This window comes from Battus philenor, unplaced genomic scaffold (genome assembly GCF_028537555.1).
Source record: "Battus philenor isolate CCGP_79_NKW_IND1 unplaced genomic scaffold, ilBatPhil1.0.hap1 SCAF_30, whole genome shotgun sequence".
Lineage (NCBI taxonomy): Eukaryota > Metazoa > Arthropoda > Insecta > Lepidoptera > Papilionidae > Battus > Battus philenor.
Window position 1 is genome coordinate 2,861,960 of NW_027181694.1, and position 20,787 is coordinate 2,882,746.

The 20,787-nt window shown below is 50.3% G+C and overlaps 1 protein-coding gene across 1 annotated transcript; it reads right to left on the reverse strand.

The window, feature by feature from the left end:
- Positions 1 to 1,313: 1,313 nt before the first annotated feature.
- LOC137927257 (mucin-2-like) lies at positions 1,314 to 20,687 on the reverse strand. Its single transcript, XM_068771036.1, has 23 exons — positions 20,615 to 20,687; positions 18,701 to 20,104; positions 17,898 to 18,032; positions 16,866 to 16,961; positions 15,670 to 15,810; positions 14,625 to 14,717; positions 13,559 to 13,942; positions 13,079 to 13,222; positions 12,527 to 12,718; positions 11,903 to 12,430; positions 11,000 to 11,734; positions 10,134 to 10,279; positions 9,167 to 9,950; positions 8,255 to 8,398; positions 7,520 to 7,678; positions 5,255 to 5,671; positions 4,919 to 5,158; positions 4,703 to 4,846; positions 3,983 to 4,222; positions 3,767 to 3,910; positions 3,431 to 3,670; positions 3,215 to 3,358; positions 1,314 to 2,830 (listed from the first exon to the last, which is right to left on the reverse strand). The coding sequence occupies exons 1-23, from the start codon at positions 20,685 to 20,687 to the stop codon at positions 1,446 to 1,448; spliced, it is 8,112 nt and encodes a 2,703-aa protein (XP_068627137.1). The 3' UTR covers positions 1,314 to 1,445.
- Positions 20,688 to 20,787: the final 100 nt, after the last annotated feature.

A 20,787-nucleotide genomic window follows, 5' to 3' on the forward strand; every position in this document is an offset into this window, starting at 1 on the left:
CGGCTACTTTAACCCTTTCGTTACCAGCGCTGGACGCCCCGTGTACCAGCGTCGGAATTAGGTGGCATCCATTTGCCGTTCCTTACATTGCATTGTTATTGAATTGATTCCTCTAATGGTACAATCATGTTATTGAATGCGTCTTTAGTAAAAAATAATTCTTTGAAAGTAAAGCATTTATTTGGAAACTAAAATATGAAATATAACAAAAGTATCTCCGCAATAGTAATCTACTAAGGTTGACCGAAAGACAATTTACTTTCAATTTATAAATCAGTAGGAATAAATTGAAGTAGAAGGTGATTTTTTATTTGGACAGTGATTTCCTGAGCGATTTGGAAGCGAAGTTTGGACTAAGCAAAAGTATACTTTGTGATAAAGTAGGGTGACCATCTGATTTGTGAATAAAGGACTCCTTGTGAACCAGTGGTGTTTTATTCTGAGTCAGTACCCAAAGTACGTAGCAATATTATCCCACATGTATTACGAAAATGTTGTATCTTATGATACTGTACTAATAAATAAAAGCGATAATTAATGAAATAACTGAAGACTTTAGAATTACTAAAAATGATTTTTTAACAACTTTGTTTACACTAGGTAGATGGTTAATTGTGTTATTATTTAATATAGAAATTAATAATGTGAAGTATATTATTATACTACATTATTCTGTTAATTAGACTAAGATCTTCAGTACCAGTATCCTACTTACTTATTATTTTTTTGTCATGAAAATACCAAAAAGACTAAATATTGGTACATGACAATAGTTTTAAGGCTATTTAAATATAAAGATTTCAATAAACTAATAAAATTGTTACGTATTTGCTTATTATTCAAATGATTTAACTGAAAAATCAATCAGTATTACTTTACGTATAAATGACAATGTGACATAAATTACAATATATTTATATATATATAGCATATATTGTAATAAATGAATTTTTAATTTCTACCACTACCTATTGATGGGTGAAAAATTAAAAAATATACACTCTATTGTAATGAGCGTAATAAGTGCATAATGGCCGCCAATATAAAACATTGGCACTTTGAGGATGTGTTAAAATAAAAATAATTTAATTTTTTTGAATGTGTACACTATATCACATCGTATAATTCACCGATTGAAAACAACTTCGTCTACAAAGCGCCTTTACAAAGGTTTTAATTTTTAATTATCACCGCATATCTTTTCTCACAACTAAAAAAGCTTTACCAATGTCTACGGATTGCTCGAATCGGTAATGTGTATATATAAAATTAATTAAAAAATAAGTTACATAAATACGAAAAAAAAACACAAGAACAGTTTAATGCTTTATATTTAATAATATTTTTGGCGACACGTAGTCATTTTTACAATTGCAAACGTTAGGAAATAAAAGAAATAATAATAGTCGAATTCGGTCCGTTGCGAATGCAAAAAGATCGTTGATCTAGAGTCCAATGGATTTTCGAAGGTAATGAGGGATTCCATTAAGTGAGTCAAAACAGATGCAGACTTTTCCTCCATCGTGGAAAGGCCCTGAATGACCAGGTTTGGGTTTACCAACACCCCTTGATCCCTTGTCGCAAGGAGCAGATGTTCCTTTGTCACCCGTGGTAGGAGATCCCTTGTCGCCGGGTGTTGGTGATCCCTTGTCGCCTGGTGTTGGTGATCCCTTGTCGCCAGGGGTAGGTGTTCCCTTGTCACCTGGGGTAGGTGTTCCCTTGTCGCCTGGGGTAGATGTTCCCTTGTCACCAGGGATAGGTGATCCCTTGTCGCCTGGTGTTGGTGATCCCTTGTCGCCAGGGGTAGGTGATCCCTTGTCGCCTGGGGTAGGTGATCCCTTGTCGCCTGGGGTAGGTGATCCCTTGTCGCCTGGTGTTGGTGATCCCTTGTCGCCAGGGGTAGGTGATCCCTTGTCGCCTGGGGTAGGTGTTCCCTTGTCGCCTGGGGTAGGTGTTCCCTTGTCGCCAGGGGTAGGTGATCCCTTGTCGCCTGGTGTTGGTGATCCCTTGTCGCCAGGGGTAGGTGATCCCTTGTCGCCTGGGGTAGGTGATCCCTTGTCGCCTGGTGTTGGTGATCCCTTGTCGCCAGGGGTATGTGATCCCTTGTCGCCTGGGGTAGGTGTTCCCTTGTCGCCTGGGGTAGGTGATCCCTTGTCGCCTGGAGTAGGTGATCCCTTATCGCCTGGGGTAGGTGTTCCTCTGTCGCCAGGGGTAGGTGTTCCTTTGTCGCAAGGAGCAGATGTTCCTTTGTCACCCGGGGTAGGAGATCCCTTGTCCCCTGGTGTTGGTGATCCCTTGTCGCCTGGTGTTGGTGATCGCTTGTCGCCAGGGGTAGGTGTTCCCTTGTCACCAGGGGTAGGTGTTCCCTTGTCGCCTGGGGTAGGTGTTCCCTTGTCACCAGGGGTAGGTGATCCCTTGTCGCCTGGTGTTGGTGATCCCTTGTCGCCTGGGGTAGGTGTTCCCTTGTCGCCAGGGGTAGGAAATCCCTTGTCGCCTGGGGTAGGTGATCCCTTGTCGCCTGGTGTTGGTGATCCCTTGTCGCCTGGGGTAGGTGTTCCCTTGTCGCCTGGGGTAGGTGTTCCCTTGTCGCCTGGGGTAGGTGATCCCTTATCGCCTGGGGTAGGTGTTCCCTTGTCGCCTGGGGTAGGTGTTCCCTTGTCGCCTGGGGTAGGTGTTCCCTTGTCGACTGGGGTAGGTGATCCCTTGTCACCAGGGGTAGGTGTTCCCTTGTCGCCTGGGGTAGGTGATCCCTTGTCGCCAGGGGTAGGTGATCCCTTGTCGCCTGGGGTAGGTGTTCCCTTGTCGCCTGGTGTAGGTGTTCCCTTGTCGCCTGGTGTTGGTGATCCCTTGTCACCAGGGGTAGGTGTTCCCTTGTCGCCTGGGGTAGGTGTTCCCTTGTCGCCTGGGGTAGGTGATCCCTTATCGCCTGGGGTAGGTGTTCCCTTGTCGCCTGGGGTAGGTGTTCCCTTGTCGCCTGGGGTAGGTGTTCCCTTGTCGCCTGGGGTAGGTGATCCCTTGTCACCAGGGGTAGGTGTTCCCTTGTCGCCTGGGGTAGGTGATCCCTTGTCGCCAGGGGTAGGTGATCCCTTGTCGCCTGGGGTAGGTGATCCCTTGTCGCCTGGTGTTGGTGATCCCTTGTCGCCAGGGGTATGTGATCCCTTGTCGCCTGGGGTAGGTGTTCCCTTGTCGCCTGGGATAGGTGTTCCCTTGTCGCCTGGGGTAGGTGTTCCCTTGTCGCCTGGTGTTGGTGATCCCTTGTCGCCAGGGGTCGGTGATCCCTTGTCAACTGGGGTAGGTGATCCCTTGTCGCCTGGGGTAGGTGATCCCTTGTCGCCTGGTGTTGGTGATCCCTTGTCGCCTGGGGTAGGTGTTCCCTTGTCGCCTGGGGTAGGTGTTCCCTTGTCGCCTGGGGTAGGTGATCCCTTGTCGCCTGGGGTAGGTGATCCCTTGTCGCCTGGTGTTGGTGATCCCTTGTCGCCAGGAGTAGGTGTTCCTTTGTCGCCTGGTGTTGGTGCTCCCTTGTCGCCAGGGGTAGGTGTTCCTCTGTCGCCAGGGGTAGGTGTTCCCTTGTCGCCTGGGGTAGGTGATCCCTTGTCACCCGGGGTAGGAGATCCCTTGTCGCCTGGTGTTGGTGTTCCCTTGTCACCAGAGGTAGGTGATCCCTTGTCGCCTGGGGTAGGTGTTCCCTTGTCGCCAGGGGTAGGTGATCCCTTGTCGCCTGGTGTTGGTGATCCCTTGTCGCCAGGGGTATGTGATCCCTTGTCGCCTGGGGTAGGTGTTCCCTTGTCGCCTGGTGTTGGTGATCCCTTGTCGCCAGGGGTCGGTGATCCCTTGTCAACTGGGGTAGGTGATCCCTTGTCGCCTGGGGTAGGTGATCCCTTGTCGCCTGGTGTTGGTGATCCCTTGTCGCCTGGGGTAGGTGTTCCCTTGTCGCCTGGGGTAGGTGTTCCCTTGTCGCCTGGGGTAGGTGATCCCTTGTCGCCTGGGGTAGGTGATCCCTTGTCGCCTGGTGTTGGTGATCCCTTGTCGCCAGGAGTAGGTGTTCCTTTGTCGCCTGGTGTTGGTGCTCCCTTGTCGCCAGGGGTAGGTGTTCCTCTGTCGCCAGGGGTAGGTGTTCCCTTGTCGCCAGGGGTAGGTGATCCCTTGTCACCCGGGGTAGGAGATCCCTTGTCGCCTGGTGTTGGTGTTCCCTTGTCACCAGAGGTAGGTGATCCCTTGTCGCCTGGGGTAGGTGTTCCCTTGTCGCCAGGGGTAGGTGATCCCTTGTCGCCTGGGGTAGGTGATCCCTTGTCGCCTGGTGTTGGTGATCCCTTGTCGCCTGGGGTAGGTGTTCCCTTGTCGCCTGGGGTAGGTGTTCCCTTGTCGCCTGGGGTAGGTGATCCCTTATCGCCTGGGGTAGGTGTTCCCTTGTCGCCTGGGGTAGGTGTTCCCATGTCGCCTGGGGTAGGTGATCCCTTATCGCCAGGGGTAGATGTTCCCTTGTCACCTGGGGTAGGTGTTCCCTTGTCGCCTGGTGTTGGTGATCCCTTGTCGCCAGGGGTCGGTGATCCCTTGTCGCCTGGGGTAGGTGATCCCTTGTCGCCTGGGGTAGGTGATCCCTTGTCGCCTGGTGTTGGTGATCCCTTGTCGCCAGGGGTATGTGATCCCTTGTCGCCTGGGGTAGGTGTTCCCTTGTCGCCTGGGATAGGTGTTCCCTTGTCGCCTGGGGTAGGTGTTCCCTTGTCGCCTGGTGTTGGTGATCCCTTGTCGCCAGGGGTCGGTGATCCCTTGTCAACTGGGGTAGGTGATCCCTTGTCGCCTGGGGTAGGTGATCCCTTGTCGCCTGGTGTTGGTGATCCCTTGTCGCCTGGGGTAGGTGTTCCCTTGTCGCCTGGGGTAGGTGTTCCCTTGTCGCCTGGGGTAGGTGATCCCTTGTCGCCTGGGGTAGGTGATCCCTTGTCGCCTGGTGTTGGTGATCCCTTGTCGCCAGGAGTAGGTGTTCCTTTGTCGCCTGGTGTTGGTGCTCCCTTGTCGCCAGGGGTAGGTGTTCCTCTGTCGCCAGGGGTAGGTGTTCCCTTGTCGCCTGGGGTAGGTGATCCCTTGTCACCCGGGGTAGGAGATCCCTTGTCGCCTGGTGTTGGTGTTCCCTTGTCACCAGAGGTAGGTGATCCCTTGTCGCCTGGGGTAGGTGTTCCCTTGTCGCCAGGGGTAGGTGATCCCTTGTCGCCTGGTGTTGGTGATCCCTTGTCGCCAGGGGTATGTGATCCCTTGTCGCCTGGGGTAGGTGTTCCCTTGTCGCCTGGTGTTGGTGATCCCTTGTCGCCAGGGGTCGGTGATCCCTTGTCAACTGGGGTAGGTGATCCCTTGTCGCCTGGGGTAGGTGATCCCTTGTCGCCTGGTGTTGGTGATCCCTTGTCGCCTGGGGTAGGTGTTCCCTTGTCGCCTGGGGTAGGTGTTCCCTTGTCGCCTGGGGTAGGTGATCCCTTGTCGCCTGGGGTAGGTGATCCCTTGTCGCCTGGTGTTGGTGATCCCTTGTCGCCAGGAGTAGGTGTTCCTTTGTCGCCTGGTGTTGGTGCTCCCTTGTCGCCAGGGGTAGGTGTTCCTCTGTCGCCAGGGGTAGGTGTTCCCTTGTCGCCAGGGGTAGGTGATCCCTTGTCACCCGGGGTAGGAGATCCCTTGTCGCCTGGTGTTGGTGTTCCCTTGTCACCAGAGGTAGGTGATCCCTTGTCGCCTGGGGTAGGTGTTCCCTTGTCGCCAGGGGTAGGTGATCCCTTGTCGCCTGGGGTAGGTGATCCCTTGTCGCCTGGTGTTGGTGATCCCTTGTCGCCTGGGGTAGGTGTTCCCTTGTCGCCTGGGGTAGGTGTTCCCTTGTCGCCTGGGGTAGGTGATCCCTTATCGCCTGGGGTAGGTGTTCCCTTGTCGCCTGGGGTAGGTGTTCCCTTGTCGCCTGGGGTAGGTGTTCCCTTGTCGCCTGGGGTAGGTGATCCCTTGTCGCCTGGTGTTGGTGATCCCTTGTCGCCAGGGGTATGTGATCCCTTGTCGCCTGGGGTAGGTGTTCCCTTGTCGCCTGGGGTAGGTGATCCCTTGTCGCCTGGAGTAGGTGATCCCTTATCGCCTGGGGTAGGTGTTCCTCTGTCGCCAGGGGTAGGTGTTCCTTTGTCGCAAGGAGCAGATGTTCCTTTGTCACCCGGGGTAGGTGTTCCCTTGTCGCCTGGGGTAGGTGATCCCTTATCGCCAGGGGTAGGTGTTCCCTTGTCACCTGGAGTAGGTGTTCCCTTGTCGCCTGGTGTTGGTGATCCCTTGTCGCCAGGGGTATGTGATCCCTTGTCGCCTGGGGTAGGTGATCCCTTGTCGCCTGGGGTAGGTGATCCCTTGTCGCCTGGGGTAGGTGTTCCCTTGTCGCCAGGGGTAGGTGATCCCTTGTCGCCTGGGGTAGGTGTTCCCTTGTCGCCTGGGGTAGGTGTTCCCTTGTCGCCTGGGGTAGGTGATCCCTTGTCACCAGGGGTAGGTGTTCCCTTGTCGCCTGGGGTAGGCGATCCCTTGTCGCCAGGGGTAGGTGATCCCTTGTCGCCTGGGGTAGGTGAGCCCTTGTCGCCTGGTGTTGGTGTTCCCTTGTCACCTGGTGTAGGTGTTTCCTTGTCGCCTGGTGTTGGTGATCCCTTGTCACCAGGGGTAGGTGATCCCTTATCACCTGGGGTAGGTGAGCCCTTGTCGCCTGGTGTTGGTGATCCCTTGTCGCCAGGGGTATGTGATCCCTTGTCGCCTGGGGTAGATGATCCCTTATCGCCTGGGGTAGGTGATCCCTTGTCGCCTGGGGTAGGTGTTCCCTTGTCGCCTGGTGTTGGTGATCCCTTGTCGCCAGGGGTATGTGATCCCTTGTCGCCTGGGGTAGATGATCCCTTATCGCCTGGGGTAGGTGATCCCTTGTCGCCTGGGGTAGGTGTTCCCTTGTCGCCTGGGGTAGGTGATCCCTTGTCGCCTGGGGTAGGTGTTCCCTTGTCGCCTGGGGTAGGTGTTCCATTGTCGCCTGGGGTAGGTGTTCCCTTGTCGCCTGGGGTAGGTGATCCCTTGTCACCAGGGGTAGGTGATCCCTTGTCGCCTGGTGTTGGTGATCCCTTGTCGCCAGGGGTATGTGATCCCTTGTCGCCTGGGGTAGGTGTTCCCTTGTCGCCTGGGGTAGGTGATCCCTTGTCGCCTGGAGTAGGTGATCCCTTATCGCCTGGGGTAGGTGTTCCTCTGTCGCCAGGGGTAGGTGATCCCTTGTCGCCTGGTGTTGGTGATCCCTTGTCGCCTGGGGTAGGTGATCCCTTGTCGCCTGGGGTAGGTGTTCCCTTGTCGCCTGGGGTAGGTGTTCCCTTGTCGCCTGGGGTAGGTGATCCCTTATCGCCTGGGGTAGGTGTTCCTCTGTCGCCAGGAGTAGGTGTTCCTTTGTCACCTGGTGTTGGTGCTCCCTTGTCGCCAGGGGTAGGTGTTCCCTTGTCGCCTGGGGTAGGTGATCCCTTGTCGCCTGGAGTAGGTGATCCCTTGTCGCCTGGAGTAGGTGTTCCCTTGTCGCCTGGTGTTGGTGATCCCTTGTCGCCAGGGGTAGGTGTTCCTCTGTCGCCAGGGGTAGGTGTACCCATGTCACCTGGGGTAGGTGTTCCCTTGTCGCCAGGGGTAGGTGATCCCTTGTCGCCTGGGGTAGGTGATCCCTTGTCGCCTGGTGTTGGTGATCCCTTGTCGCCTGGGGTAGGTGATCCCTTGTCGCCAGGGGTAGGTGATCCCTTGTCGCCTGGTGTTGGTGATCCCTTGTCGCCTGGGGTAGGTGTTCCCTTGTCGCCTGGGGTAGGTGATCCCTTGTCACCAGGGGTAGGTGTTCCCTTGTCGCCTGGGGTAGGCGATCCCTTGTCGCCAGGGGTAGGTGATCCCTTGTCGCCTGGGGTAGGTGAGCCCTTGTCGCCTGGTGTTGGTGTTCCCTTGTCACCTGGTGTAGGTGTTTCCTTGTCGCCTGGGGTAGGTGTTCCCTTGTCGCCTGGTGTTGGTGATCCCTTGTCGCCAGGGGTATGTGATCCCTTGTCGCCTGGGGTAGGTGATCCCTTGTCGCCTGGGGTAGGTGATCCCTTGTCGTCTGGGGTAGGTGTTCCCTTGTCGCCAGGGGTAGGTGATCCCTTGTCGCCTGGGGTAGGTGTTCCCTTGTCGCCTGGGGTAGGTGTTCCCTTGTCGCCTAGGGTAGGTGATCCCTTGTCACCAGGGGTAGGTGTTCCCTTGTCGCCTGGGGTAGGCGATCCCTTGTCGCCAGGGGTAGGTGATCCCTTGTCGCCTGGGGTAGGTGAGCCCTTGTCGCCTGGTGTTGGTGTTCCCTTGTCACCTGGTGTAGGTGTTTCCTTGTCGCCTGGGGTAGGTGTTCCCTTGTCGCCTGGGGTAGGTGTTCCCTTGTCGCCTGGGGTAGGTGATCCCTTGTCACCAGGGGTAGGTGTTCCCTTGTCGCCTGGGGTAGGTGATCCCTTGTCGCCAGGGGTAGGTGATCCCTTGTCGCCTGGGGTAGGTGATCCCTTGTCGCCAGGGGTATGTGATCCCTTGTCGCCTGGGGTAGGTGATCCCTTATCGCCTGGGGTAGGTGATCCCTTGTCGCCTGGGGTTGGTGTTCCCTTGTCGCCTGGGGTAGGTGATCCCTTGTCGCCTGGGGTAGGTGTTCCCTTGTCGCCTGGGGTAGGTGTTCCATTGTCGCCTGGGGTAGGTGTTCCCTTGTCGCCTGGGGTAGGTGATCCCTTGTCACCAGGGGTAGGTGTTCCCCTGTCGCCTGGGGTAGGTGATCCCTTGTCGCCAGGGGTATGTGATCCCTTGTCGCCTGGGGTAGGTGTTCCCTTGTCGCCTGGGGTAGGTGATCCCTTGTCGCCTGGAGTAGGTGATCCCTTATCGCCTGGGGTAGGTGTTCCTCTGTCGCCAGGGGTAGGTGATCCCTTGTCGCCTGGTGTTGGTGATCCCTTGTCGCCTGGGGTAGGTGATCCCTTGTCGCCTGGGGTAGGTGTTCCCTTGTCGCCTGGGGTAGGTGTTCCTTTGTCGCCTGAGGTAGGTGATCCCTTATCGCCTGGGGTAGGTGATCCCTTGTCGCCAGGGGTAGGTGATCCCTTGTCGCCTGGTGTTGGTGATCCCTTGTCGCCTGGGGTAGGTGTTCCCTTGTCGCCTGGGGTAGGTGATCCCTTATCGCCTGGGGTAGGTGTTCCCTTGTCGCCTGGGGTAGGTGTTCCCTTGTCGCCTGGGGTAGGTGTTCCCTTGTCACCTGGGGTAGGTAATCCCTTGTCACCAGGGGTAGGTGTTCCCTTGTCGCCTGGGGTAGGCGATCCCTTGTCGCCAGGGGTAGGTGATCCCTTGTCGCCTGGGGTAGGTGAGCCCTTGTCGCCTGGTGTTGGTGTTCCCTTGTCACCTGGTGTAGGTGTTTCCTTGTCGCCTGGGGTAGGTGTTCCCTTGTCACCAGGGGTAGGTGATCCCTTGTCGCCAGGGGTAGGTGATCCCTTGTCGCCTGGGGTAGGTGATCCCTTGTCGCCTGGTGTTGGTGATCCCTTGTCCCCAGTGGTATGTGATCCCTTGTCGCCTGGGGTAGGTGTTCCCTTGTCGCCTGGGGTAGGTGTTCCCTTGTCGCCTGGGGTAGGCGATCCCTTGTCGCCAGGGGTAGGTGATCCCTTGTCGCCTGGGGTAGGTGAGCCCTTGTCGCCTGGTGTTGGTGTTCCCTTGTCACCTGGTGTAGGTGTTTCCTTGTCGCCTGGGGTAGGTGTTCCCTTGTCGCCTGGGGTAGGTGTTCCCTTGTCGCCTGGGGTAGGTGATCCCTTGTCACCAGGGGTAGGTGTTCCCTTGTCGCCTGGGGTAGGTGATCCCTTGTCGCCAGGGGTAGGTGATCCCTTGTCGCCTGGGGTAGGTGATCCCTTGTCGCCAAGGGTATGTGATCCCTTGTCGCCTGGGGTAGGTGATCCCTTATCGCCTGGGGTAGGTGATCCCTTGTCGCCTGGGGTTGGTGTTCCCTTGTCGCCTGGGGTAGGTGATCCCTTGTCGCCTGGGGTAGGTGTTCCCTTGTCGCCTGGGGTAGGTGTTCCATTGTCGCCTGGGGTAGGTGTTCCCTTGTCGCCTGGGGTAGGTGATCCCTTGTCACCAGGGGTAGGTGTTCCCTTGTCGCCTGGGGTAGGTGATCCCTTGTCGCCAGGGGTATGTGATCCCTTGTCGCCTGGGGTAGGTGTTCCCTTGTCGCCTGGGGTAGGTGATCCCTTGTCGCCTGGAGTAGGTGATCCCTTATCGCCTGGGGTAGGTGTTCCTCTGTCGCCAGGGGTAGGTGATCCCTTGTCGCCTGGTGTTGGTGATCCCTTGTCGCCTGGGGTAGGTGATCCCTTGTCGCCTGGGGTAGGTGTTCCCTTGTCGCCTGGGGTAGGTGTTCCTTTGTCGCCTGAGGTAGGTGATCCCTTATCGCCTGGGGTAGGTGATCCCTTGTCGCCAGGGGTAGGTGATCCCTTGTCGCCTGGTGTTGGTGATCCCTTGTCGCCTGGGGTAGGTGTTCCCTTGTCGCCTGGGGTAGGTGATCCCTTATCGCCTGGGGTAGGTGTTCCCTTGTCGCCTGGGGTAGGTGTTCCCTTGTCGCCTGGGGTAGGTGTTCCCTTGTCACCTGGGGTAGGTAATCCCTTGTCACCAGGGGTAGGTGTTCCCTTGTCGCCTGGGGTAGGCGATCCCTTGTCGCCAGGGGTAGGTGATCCCTTGTCGCCTGGGGTAGGTGAGCCCTTGTCGCCTGGTGTTGGTGTTCCCTTGTCACCTGGTGTAGGTGTTTCCTTGTCGCCTGGGGTAGGTGTTCCCTTGTCACCAGGGGTAGGTGATCCCTTGTCGCCAGGGGTAGGTGATCCCTTGTCGCCTGGGGTAGGTGATCCCTTGTCGCCTGGTGTTGGTGATCCCTTGTCCCCAGTGGTATGTGATCCCTTGTCGCCTGGGGTAGGTGTTCCCTTGTCGCCTGGGGTAGGTGTTCCCTTGTCGCCTGGAGTAGGTGATCCCTTATCGCCAGGGGTAGGTGTTCCTTTGTCGCAAGGAGCAGATGTTCCTTTGTCACCCGGGGTAGGAGATCCCTTGTCGCCTGGTGTTGGTGATCCCTTGTCGCCTGGGGTAGGTGTTCCCTTGTCGCCTGGGGTAGGTGTTCCCTTGTCGCCTGGGGTAGGTGATCCCTTGTCGCCTGGTGTTGGTGATCCCTTGTCGCTAGGGGTAGGTGATCCCTTGTCGCCTGGTGTTGGTGCTCCCTTGTCGCCTGGGGTAGGTGTTCCTCTGTCGCCAGGGGTAGGTGTTCCTTTGTCGCCTGGTGTTGGTGTTCCCTTGTCGCCTGGAGTAGGTGTTCCCTTGTCGCCTGGTGTTGGTGATCCCTTGTCGCCAGGGGTAGGTGTTCCTCTGTCGCCTGGGGTAGGTGTTCCCTTGTCGCCTGGGGTAGGTGTTCCCTTGTCGCCTGGTGTTGGTGATCCCTTGTCGCCTGGTGTTGGTGATCCCTTGTCGCCTGGTGTTGTTGATCCCTTGTCGCCTGGGGTAGGTGTTCCTCTGTCACCTGGGGTAGGTGATCCCTTGTCGCCTGGGGTAGGTGTTCCCTTGTCGCCTGGGGTAGGTGTTCCCTTGTCGCCTGGGGTGGGTGATCCCTTATCGCCTGGGGTAGGTGTTCCTCTGTCGCCAGGGGTAGGTGTTCCTTTGTCGCCTGTTGTTGGTGCTCCCTTGTCGCCTGGGGTAGGTGTTCCCTTGTCGCCTGGGGTAGGTGTTCCATTGTCGCCTGGGGTAGGTGTTCCCTTGTCGCCTGGGGTAGGTGATCCCTTGTCACCAGGGGTAGGTGTTCCCTTGTCGCCTGGGGTAGGTGATCCCTTGTCGCCAGGGGTAGGTGTTCCTTTGTCGCCTGGTGTTGGTGCTCCCTTGTCGCCAGGGGTAGGTGTTCCTCTGTCGCCTGGTGTTGGTGATCCCTTGTCGCCTGGGGTAGGTGTTCGTCTGTCACTTGGGGTAGGTGTTCCTTTGTCGCCTGGGGTAGGTGATCCCTTATCGCCTGGGGTAGGTGTTCCTCTGTCGCCAGGAGTAGGTGTTCCTTTGTCGCCTGGTGTTGGTGCTCCCTTATCGCCTGGGGTAGGTGTTCCCTTGTCGCCTGGGGTAGGTGATCCCTTATCGCCAGGGGTAGGTGTTCCCTTGTCACCTGGGGTAGGTGTTCCCTTGTCGCCTGGTGTTGGTGATCCCTTGTCGCCAGGGGTCGGTGATCCCTTATCGCCTGGGGTAGGTGTTCTTCTGTCGCCAGGAGTAGGTGTTCCTTTGTCGCCTGGTGTTGGTGCTCCCTTATCGCCTGGGGTAGGTGTTCCCATGTCGCCTGGGGTAGGTGATCCCTTATCGCCAGGGGTAGATGTTCCCTTGTCACCTGGGGTAGGTGTTCCCTTGTCGCCTGGTGTTGGTGATCCCTTGTCGCCAGGGGTCGGTGATCCCTTGTCGCCTGGGGTAGGTGATCCCTTGTCGCCTGGGGTAGGTGATCCCTTGTCGCCTGGTGTTGGTGATCCCTTGTCGCCAGGGGTAGGTGTTCCTCTGTCGCCTGGTGTTGGTGATCCCTTGTCGCCTGGGGTAGGTGTTCCTCTGTCACTTGGGGTAGGTGTTCCTTTGTCGCCTGGGGTAGGTGATCCCTTATCGCCTGGGGTAGGTGTTCCTCTGTCGCCAGGAGTAGGTGTTCCTTTGTCGCCTGGTGTTGGTGCTCCCTTATCGCCTGGGGTAGGTGTTCCCTTGTCGCCTGGGGTAGGTGATCCCTTATCGCCAGGGGTAGGTGTTCCCTTGTCACCTGGGGTAGGTGTTCCCTTGTCGCCTGGTGTTGGTGATCCCTTGTCGCCAGGGGTCGGTGATCCCTTGTCGCCTGGGGTAGGTGATCCCTTGTCGCCTGGGGTAGGTGATCCCTTGTCGCCTGGTGTTGGTGATCCCTTGTCGCCTGGGGTAGGTGTTCCCTTGTCGCCTGGGGTAGGTGATCCCTTGTCGCCTGGTGTTGGTGATCCCTTGTCGCCTGGGGTAGGTGATCCCTTGTCGCCTGGGGTAGGTGATCCCTTGTCGCCTGGGGTAGGTGATCCCTTGTCGCCTGGTGTTGGTGATCCCTTGTCGCCAGGGGTAGGTGATCCCTTGTCGCCTGGGGTAGGTGAGCCCTTGTCGCCTGGTGTTGGTGTTCCCTTGTCACCTGGTGTAGGTGTTTCCTTGTCGCCTGGGGTAGGTGATCCCTTGTCGCCAGGGGTAGGTGTTCCCTTGTCACCTGGGGTAGGTGTTCCCTTGTCGCCTGGGGTAGGTGTTCCCTTGTCGCCTGGGGTAGGTGTTCCCTTGTCGCCTGGGGTAGGTGATCCCTTGTCGCCTGGGGTAGGTGTTCCCTTGTCGCCTGGGGTAGGTGTTCCATTGTCGCCTGGGGTAGGTGTTCCCTTGTCGCCTGGGGTAGGTGATCCCTTGTCACCAGGGGTAGGTGTTCCCTTGTCGCCTGGGGTAGGTGATCCCTTGTCGCCAGGGGTATGTGATCCCTTGTCGCCTGGGGTAGGTGATCCCTTGTCGCCAGGGGTAGGTGTTCCCTTGTCACCTGGGGTAGGTGTTCCCTTGTCGCCTGGGGTAGGTGTTCCCTTGTCGCCAGGGGTAGGTGATCTCTTGTCGCCTGGTGTTGGTGATCCCTTGTCGTCAGGGGTATGTGATCCCTTGTCGCCTGGGGTAGGTGATCCCTTATCGCCTGGGGTAGGTGTTCCCTTGTCGCCTGGGGTAGGTGATCCCTTGTCGCCTGGGGTAGGCGTTCCCTTGTCGCCTGGGGTAGGTGATCCCTTGTCGCTTGGTGTTTGTGATCCCTTGTCGCCTGGTGTTTGTGATCCCTTGTCGCCAGGGGTAGGTGATCCCTTGTCGCCTGGGGTAGGTGTTCCCTTGTCACCTGGGGTAGGCGATCCCTTGTCTCCTGGTTTGTGTGGTCGTTTGCTGCCTTGTTGGGATGGCTCATCATCATCTACATCATATTATTAATTTTAGCGAATTGTTATGCTAAAACTTGTTCTAATAATGCTTATTTTATTATCTAATTACTGTCATTGGCACTTTGCTGGCATTCTTTTGTTCTTTTCGTTTCAAAGTTAAAATCCGAAGTCAATCAACTCCATAACATTATCATTACAATCATCTACATTCGTGTGATAAAATTTAATTTTACGTCATTACGTATAGCGCTAACTACTAAGAACAATTAAGAACAAACTCATCGATGTTATTAATTTTCTTTGAAATGTGTATTACATATGAGTTTTTTTTATATAAATAATTCTAATATTTTCCAAGCATAGTTAGAAAGTTATTATTGGTTTGGTACTCGCTGTTGATTTTTCAGCCATAGGGTGGACAATTGACTTTGTTAAGAAAAATGCTGGGTGCTTGCCTCTTCTTACTAGTCTTATTTGAAACTTATGCGGAAGCATGTCTAGTAGTAGAGATACGATTTAAGTTATGATTAGGATAATATTATGTTTACTTAGATCAACCACCGATTATAACATAAATATATAAGGTGGTGCAAAAGTAATGTAGTAACGTGAACTTGATTTAATATATACAGATAGTGTGGACCAATGTCACTGTGTTTTGACATTTATTATGTAGATATATATATACTTCTTTTTATTTAAAGTGATAACTACCTGGTATCTCTTCGGAACTTTCGCTCTCTTCTGTTATTATGACTGTACCGCTATTGCTGGAAATGCTTGTAGATGATGAAGTGCTGGTAGATCCTATGGAGGATAAAAATTATAATTGTGACTCATTTCAATGGTACTTCAGATTTAATTACAGTTGCTCCTATAATAACTAACGTAGTACTGGTATCTTGTAGCATATTTTGCATAAGACACACACTTATTATTAAAAAATATCCATTTGTTGCCAACGGTCTATTAGCTTGTAGAATGGTCAACCAATCTATTCGTTTGTTAGCTGGTGGAAAGTAACACTGCTTTATTAAGACGAATAGTCTGTAATTAATTTTATTGACATTCTTGTCCTTTAAAGATCATTTGCACCGAACACTAGGGCACGTCATAAGAAAGCTTGTGCAGCACATTTTGATAGAAACGAATCAGAGACAGCCAGTGTTTCCCAACCTTTTTCAAGCCATACTCCATACGGCCTTTTTAAAATTCTTATGCTCCTTAACATTTATAATTATTTCATCATTTGTTTTAAATTTGGCACTAAATTTAACATTGCATGTACGGCCTGGAGTGAAAGGGTCCATTTTAGAATTGCCCCCTTTAAAAATCAAATTGCCCCAACTGTGGAGTGTGGGCGTCACTATGGGAAACACCGAATGAAGTTGTTCTGTAATAGCATCCTTAAATTAAAAACAAAGATAGTTATAAACTCCCCCGGATATGAAAAGAACAAGGAAATTCTCACAATATTAGAGCATTTAATCTTTAGGAATTTTATTATCAATAAAAAGTTATTGTTGAATAAACTTCTACTGTAGGAATCATAACATTATATAGGCGTCTGAATATGTAAGTAATGTGATGTTTAAAACATCATCTAAACGTATGATATGATCATCATATGTTATCATCATAAGATTGCACTATGTTACAGTGACATCGCGCCACTTAGTAAAAGGTTTACGTGGTGAGCACTCAGACACTTTTCAATGAATGCAATTTTTACATAATGTTATTCAATCTGGGATATTACCTTTTTTGGTCTTCCTGTGTTTCTTGTGCTTTCTTGATGGGGCATCTTCGTCAGAGTAATCATCGTCATCATCAGGTTGTGGCTCGTTTTTACCTGGTCTTGGTCTCCTACGGCGATGATGTCTGATTGTGCCATCCTCATCTGTTCGAGATATATATTTTTATATTAGTCATATTTTCATACAAAGAACAGCTTCGCCACTAATATCCCGGTTCCATGTCATTAAGGTAATAATAAAACTTAATAGTATTTACTATTTTCTGTGTATTATTTGCTCCTTAGTTTTTGATATCATTATGTTTATGTATTCTCTTATTTTTGTATTTTCACTGATTTACCGCGTTTAGTTCTGTGCCATTGTTTCTCATTAACATACTAGCTAGGAATACATGGTAACCGTTTAATAGTCTTATTATATTTTAATTAGTGTATATTTAAGAGATTTTCATCTATATATTGATTTGGTAGGAATTTCCCTTCCGACAAGTAAAGCTAAGTCCAGAATGGACCTTACAAAATTCCTCCCCCCACGTAAGGTGGAAGTTCGTTCAAATTATATCTTATAGGATAAACCACGGTCAGAATATTTTTAAGGAAAGTTATGAAATTACTTCTACAAAAGGCTATGCAGAACACGAGAAACATACGGAATCAGCTACTGTGTAAACATTTTATCAAATGTAAGCACTGATAAAAAAAAATCTTCAAGTCATTGGCGACAGGATTTCAATTTAACAAAGTGTTTGCTATCATTATATTGTAGTTGTGATGATATAATTTGATTCTGAACTACCAACGGTACTGTCTTTGGAAGAGCCTATTTTTGCCATTGTTGTTTCAACCCATGGACGCCTTTGCAAGGCATCTGCCTGAAGGTATCTGTGGTGGGATATGTCATAATCGTTACGCTTTTCGTGATGCTGCTGCATATTCTCTTGAAACTGGCAATCCTATGTAATTAAGGCACAAAGTGTGATTTTCCATAAGATTGTATTCCGGAAATCTATCCCGCGACCTACGACCGCAGATCTCAGTCATAGACGATCATGATCGCTCGCAAGTACATTTAGTTACGATATTTAGAAAGTAGATTTCGTTTTAAAATAGAACTTTGTTGTTCCATATACATATTACTATTAAAAAGTCTTCCAAAAAACTTATCAAATTATTGGAAAGTAACTAAAGACTCTTGGTACCTATAATCTCTTCTGAACTTTCAGTCTCAATAGTTGATGTCGCGCTGCTAGTGCTGGAACTGCTGTTTGCTGAGTTTAAGGAAACGCTGCTCTTTCCTGTTTAAGACAAATATATACTTTTAATGTGAATGAAGATTTAATATATTATTTTCTTTCCTAGACTATTTTAATAACAGCAAGTACATTCCGACAGTAAGTAAATAATTAAATAAAGGTATAATCATTGTTTTTCCCTTACTTTTAAAATACAATTGAGGTATGTAGGTAAGTAGATTTATTGTTAGTGATCTTGGTATGTTGGCCTATCATTAGTATTGTCCAAACAATTAATAAAACAAGCATTATTATTATAGATGCATCGTCAAAATCTATTTCGGCTATCAATAGATAGAGATCAAATAATCAGTTAAATTTTCAATACAACTCAAACATTGGGATTGGAAAATTAGTTAAAGCTATAAACATTGTTACAGAACAATCTTTTGTCTTTTTAACTGTAATGTTTCTTAGTTTATACATTAATGTAATAACATTAGAGTTATATAAAGCTTGTTCAAAAGCTTGTTAATAAATTCGTATAAACGATTATGGATAGAATCACACATTCTCGTCATGGCATCTGGCAATGGCATTTACACTATGCTGCATTTTTTAAATCTGACAGTAAATCATAATTCAACGAATTACGATCTGCTATAGACGACGGTAAATCAGTTAGAAGTAAAACTAGTAATGCAGTCTGATATTAAACATATTTGGTACGAGATAAACTGGCAGTGAGCTGGCCAATTTGCACGCAGAACAGATGGCTGCTGGATAATTAAAGTTCTGGAGTGGAAATCACAGATCGACAAACGCAGCGTAGGAAGTTCATCTACAAGGAGGTCAGACAACCTTGTCAAAGAAGACGTTAGACGCAGGCTTTCTACCAGTCTTATTCGAAATTTAAAGGTAGGTCAATGTCCAGTAGTGGACGCCTTACGTCTGTTATTTATTTTTATACCAAATTACTCAATGCACGTTCTCTATTACCTTTATGGACTTTCCTGTGTCTGCCTCCCTTTTTGTCTGGTTGAGATGGTCCGTCCGGTCCATCTTCATCGGGATTACCATCATCACCTGGTCCAGGTAATCCTCCATTGTCAATAGGCTGACCACTGCCATCTCCTGTTCATCACATATGTTATTTTAAATTACTTTATATTCTATGTTATGAACAAAGAAGTATTTAGAAGTACAGAAACTTTAAAGTCAAGCAAATGGCTATATATTGACGCTTACAAAAGATGATTGGTAAAATATGTTAGATATTTAAAGAAGTGGACTTGTAGCTAGTTTGTTGGCAATTAGTGTATGGTAAGCCCTATCCAAAAATGACTGGTTTTAAAAATAATAAACAAAGTAATGATAATGTGGTAAGAAAAACCGTTGTCAAAACTCATTTAGCTACATATTAAAATTATTTATTATTTAGTTAATAGCCTTTCGTGTTTCAGTAGAAAAAACAAAGTAAAGCAACATATTTAAGAGTGATCACTTTACACAGGTAGATTTAGGATAGGTGTAATTTTGAGGATTTCTGCTGATAAATTAAAATACATTCATTCCTTTAATACTTTTGAACCTATTACCAATCCACGTGTACGTTTTGTAAACAATAACCAAAATAAGAGATATTTATTAAAATAATTGTTTGTAATTCTGTTCAATATCGAAAAAAAATCGAGTACTGCTATAATAATAAATTGTGTTTCCTCTACATCGCCAAGTAACGTATCTTGTATCTTATATAGTTATATTATTAGTTATATAACATATAGATAAAAGTTAAATACCTGGTTTTTTGTCATCAGGTTTTGATGGTTCTTTGCCGTCTGGTTTAGATGATCCTTTGCCTTCTGGATAAGAAGGTCCATTGTCGTCTGGTTTGGATGGTTCTTTGCCGTCTGGTTTAGATGATCCTTTGCCTCCTGGATAAGAAGGTCCATTGTCGTCTGGTTTTGATGGTTCTTTGCCGTCTGGTTTAGATGATCCTTTGCCTCCTGGATAAGAAGGTCCATTATCGTCTGGTTTGGATGGTACTTTGCCACCTGGATGAGAAGGTTCTTTGCCTCCTGGATGAGAGTGTCCTTTGTCACCTGGTTTGGACGGTTCCTTGCCTCCTGGATGAGAGTGTCCTTTGTCACCCGGTTTGGACGGCTCCTTGCCTCCTGGATGAGAGTGTCCTCTGTCACCTGGTTTGGACGGTTCCTTGCCTCCTGGATGAGAGTGTCCTTTGTCACCCGGTTTGGACGGTTCCTTGCCTCCTGGATGAGAGTGTCCTTTGTCACCCGGTTTGGACGGCTCCTTGCCTCCTGGATGAGAGTGTCCTCTGTCACCTGGTTTGGACGGTTCCTTGCCTCCTGGATGAGAGTGTCCTCTGTCACCTGGTTTGGACGGTTCCTTGCCTCCTGGATGAGAGTGTCCTTTGTCGCCTGGTTTGGACGGTTCCTTGCCTCCTGGATGAGAATGTCCATTGTCACCTGGTTTGGATGGTTCCTTGCCTCCTGGATGAGAGTGTCCTTTGTCACCTGGTTTGGATGGTACCTTGCCACCTGGATGAGAAGGTTCTTTGCCTCCTGGATGAGAATGTCCTTTGTCTCCTGGTTTGGACGGCTCCTTGCCTCCTGGATGAGGGTGTCCTCTGTCACCTGGTTTGGACGGTTCCTTGCCTCCTGGATGAGAGTGTCCTTTGTCGCCTGGTTTGGACGGCTCCTTGCCTCCTGGATGAGAGTGTCCTCTGTTACCTGGTTTGGACGGTTCCTTGCCTCCTGGATGAGAGTGTCCTTTGTCAGCTGGTTTGGATGGTTCCTTGCCTCCTGGATGAGAGTGTTCTTTGTCACCTGGTTTGGATGGTACCTTGCCACCTGGATGAGAAGGTTCTTTGCCTCCTGAATGAGAATGTCCTTTGTCTCCTAGTTTGGACGGTTCCTTGCCTCCTGGATGAGAGTGTCCTTTGTCACCTGGTTTCGACGGTTCCTTGCCTCCTGGATGAGAGTGTCCTTTATCGCTTGGCTTTGATGGTTCCTTGTCATCTGGCTTAGAAGTTCCTTTGGTTCCTGGCGGAGATTTTCCCTTGTTACCTGATTCAGGTGACTCGTTGCCACCTGGGCTAGATGATCCCTTGCTTCCAGGTTGAGACGGCCTTTTTCCGGGTCGGGATGTACCTTTAGCGCCCGTAGGAGACGATCCGTTGTTACCTAAATCACAAATCTTTTATTAGACGATAAAAATATGCAGTACCACTTTTTGCTGACTTTAACTACCTTTTACTATCACTATGTTAATAGTTGTTGTCGGATTGGCAAGTTGAAGTAGCAATAGGTAGGCCACATAGCGCGCAGAATAGACCTGGCTAAGGTGTTCGAAAGACGCAAGATGTTGACTGCTTTCGACTAGTTCTTTTGAAAATCTATGGGTGAAATGGCTGAAATGATGATAACACATTGCGAAGCGGAGTAGAATAAAAAAACGATTAAAAATATGTTGATCAATAAGAGTTCTTTAAAAATTCCAATGTTGTATAAATGACGTTTATCTTTAATAATAAAAGGATTGTCGTTATCACTTAAGATCGATTAAAAGACGGTAACAAAGCCAGCACTATATAGGGGGATCTGTGCTGCCATTGCTATTCCGTGGTCTTCACTGCGGAACCTTACCAAAAGCTAGTAGTTAGATTTGTCCACTATGTCCTGCCAACTGCTTACAATTTGCCAAGCAATACTGTACCATATCCACAATAGGTATATGAGCACCTATAGGTAGTGATTGACTTGCCATCGCTGTGACAGCGCCGAAAAGATCTATTTTGATACAAAGTGATTCTTGATCATGTGATGCCAACCGAAGTTTTAATGTATAAAATCACATGTTTCATTAA

Bases quoted from the DNA above. Each gene is read 5' to 3' on its own strand.
- LOC137927257 (XM_068771036.1), bottom strand. From the start codon at position 20,687: ATGGCAAGTCAATCACTACCTATAGGTGCTCATATACCTATTGTGGAT. The intron at 18,033-18,700 runs GTATTTAACTTT...TGTGATGAACAG, and splicing joins ACCTGATGACAAAAAACCAG to GAGATGGCAGTGGTCAGCCT. The intron at 3,359-3,430 runs GCGACAAGGGAT...CACCTACCCCAG, and splicing joins CAAGGGATCACCTACCCCAG to GCGACAAGGGATCACCAACA.